We start from the raw sequence: 2,569 nt of genomic DNA, 5'->3' as shown, positions 1-2,569 counted from the left end.
TTGCCTAACGCAACTTATGTAGCGAGTAAGTGGCAATCTGGGAGTCAAAAGAGAGTTGTGTGACTCCAAAGCTAGTGCTGTTTCCAGTACGCCACATTTCTTTATCTATATAAACAATCCTTCTTGGACTGACTATATGATTTACGAGTCCTCACAATGTTTTTACTTGATCCTAGAGAAAAATAATTGTGTGTAAAACAGCTCAATGCCTTTCACTGAAGTATCGAGAATTATGAACTTGAAGTCAGATGGCCACCATCCTCTATCACTTGCAGAATTATTCCTTCTAATCAAAGAGCTCTTGTGTTTTTTGTTTGTTTGTTGTGGCTTTTTTTTTTTCTTTTTTTTTTTTTTTTTTTTGAGATAGGATCTCATTGTGTCACCCAAGCTGGAGTGCAGTGGCACAATCATGGATCACTGCAACCTCAACCTCTCAGGCTCAAGTGATATTCCCACCTCAACCCCTGGAGTAGCTGGGACTACAGCCATGCACCATCACACCCAGCTAATTAAAAAAAATTTTTTTTGTAAAGATAACGTTTTGCAAGTTTGCCCAGGCTGGTCCTGAACTCCTGGCCTCAAGTGATCCTCCCACCTCGACCTCCCAAGGTGTTAGGATTACAGACATGAGCCACTGTGCCCAGCCTCAAAGAGCTCTTCTAAAGACAGACTTGAGCAATAATGCTGGCTTTTAGGGGGATGATTAGGTGAGCTGAAGGGGCAAATAAGGATACCAATAATGAGATTATATAAGCAAATAAAGGAAGTGAATGCCTTACCAGGTAGAAAGTATAGCTGCTTTTCACTGTTCTGTATACACAGGTCCTGTGAAGTCATAGACTGGGTGAGTGAAGATGATCAGCTGTGTCACATCACCTGTCCTGTGCTGAATGATGACAAACCCAAAGACTTGGTAGTACTCATATCACGAAGAAAACCTCTCAAAGATGGGTGAGTATATGCAGTTCAAGTGTTCTATCACCATTTCATAGTATAGAATAGAAATTAAAAGTTGATGTGAAAGCCTGTAATCCCAGCACTTTCGGAGGCTGAGGCGGGTGGATCACGAGGTCAGGAGATCGAGACCATCCTGGCTAACACGGTGAAACCCCATCTCTACTAAAATACAAAAAATTAGCTGGGCGTGGTGGCGGGTGCCTGTAGTCCCAGCTACTTGGGAGGCTGAGGCAGGAGAATGGCGTGAACCCGGGAGGTAGAGCTTGCAGTGAGCCGAGATGGCGCCACTGCACTACAGCCTGGGCAACAGAGCTAGACTCCGTCTCAAAAAAAAAAAAAGTTGATGTGAAAATAAGGAAGTCTGTGTAGATATTTCTGCTCTTGAATTATGTTCATTTGAATTATACCTAGATGAATCTTTAGCTATTATTTTAAAAATTAACAGTCATCTATTAAGTGCCAGCTGTTTGCAAAGTACAATGCAAGAATCCTGAAGTAGTTCCTTTTCCTATGTAGATGTAAAACTGGTATTCAGTAAACCTTTGAAACATACCATGATTAGTAAAAATGCAGTGAAACCCAAATAAGACACCGGGAATTGGTTTAGAATTCACCAAGGCTTGATTGTGCTAGACATCCACCATGGCTGGCTGTCAGCTTGGGGCTGTTGATCAGAGGACCCAGACATGGTTTTTCCATGTACACTGAACTGCTCAGAGCACGGCAGCTAGCTTCTAAGAGGAAGTGTTCCAAATAATTCCACACACATGTGAGTATTAACAGATGTTCAGTGTCATATCATTTATTATGTCAAAAGATACTAGAAACAAATGGAAAATCCATCTTATAAATTATGGTAGATCCATACTACAAAGTATTGTACCATCATTAAAAAGGATGAAGCAGCTATAATGGGACTGATAGAGAAACACCTCCAAAGATTTATTGCTAGATGAAAAATCAAATTGTAGTCGATATTTGTAAAATGATATTTATGTAAAAAATTTTGTGTGCATTTGCTTATATAAATATTCTTATACATTTATTATTATACAATAAAATGTTAAGAGTGGTCACTTCTAGGGTGGAGAATAGCATGGGAGTGCAGTTGGACTGGAGGAAGATTTTTATTTTGTAGCCTACAGGGTTCTCTATTGTTGAGAGTTTTTCTTTTAACAATGATGGGTATTGTTTTTATTATTATTATTATTTTAGATGGTGTTTTGCTCTTGCTGCCCAGGCTAGAGTGCAATGGCACAATCTCAGCTCACTGTAACCTCTGCCTCCTAGGTTCAAACGATTCTCCTGCCTCAGCCTTCCAAGTAGCTGGGATTACAGGCATGCGCCACCATGCTCAGCTAATTTTATATTTTTAGTAGAGATGGGATTTCTCCATGTTGGTCAGGCTGGTCTCGAACTCCCACCCTCAGGTGATCTGCCGGCCTCAGCCTCCCAAAGTGCTGGGATTACAGGCGTGAACCACTGCGCCCGGCCTGTTTTTTTAATTTAAAAAGGAAAGGAGGCCGGGCGCGGTGGCTCAAGCCTGTAATCCCAGCACGTTGGGAGGCCGAGACGGGCGGATCACGAGGTCAGGAGATCGAGACCATCCTGG

At 41.7% G+C, this 2,569-nt stretch overlaps 1 protein-coding gene across 2 annotated transcripts in view; it reads left to right on the top strand.

Moving 5' to 3' along the window:
* The window catches only part of ACOT12 (acyl-CoA thioesterase 12), a 74,627-nt gene that overhangs the window by 66,596 nt on the left and 5,462 nt on the right, over positions 1–2,569 (top strand). For both annotated transcript variants that reach the window (XM_017870939.1, XM_017870938.1), the window contains exon 13: positions 823–951. In XM_017870939.1, coding sequence (XP_017726428.1) covers positions 823–951 — 129 coding nt within the window. The remainder of the gene's footprint in view (positions 1–822; positions 952–2,569) is intronic.

The sequence above is a fragment of the Rhinopithecus bieti genome, unplaced genomic scaffold (genome assembly GCF_001698545.2).
Source record: "Rhinopithecus bieti isolate Rb0 unplaced genomic scaffold, ASM169854v2 scaffold_5216, whole genome shotgun sequence".
NCBI lineage: Eukaryota > Metazoa > Chordata > Mammalia > Primates > Cercopithecidae > Rhinopithecus > Rhinopithecus bieti.
This window is presented reverse-complemented; position numbering and strand designations above follow the sequence as displayed.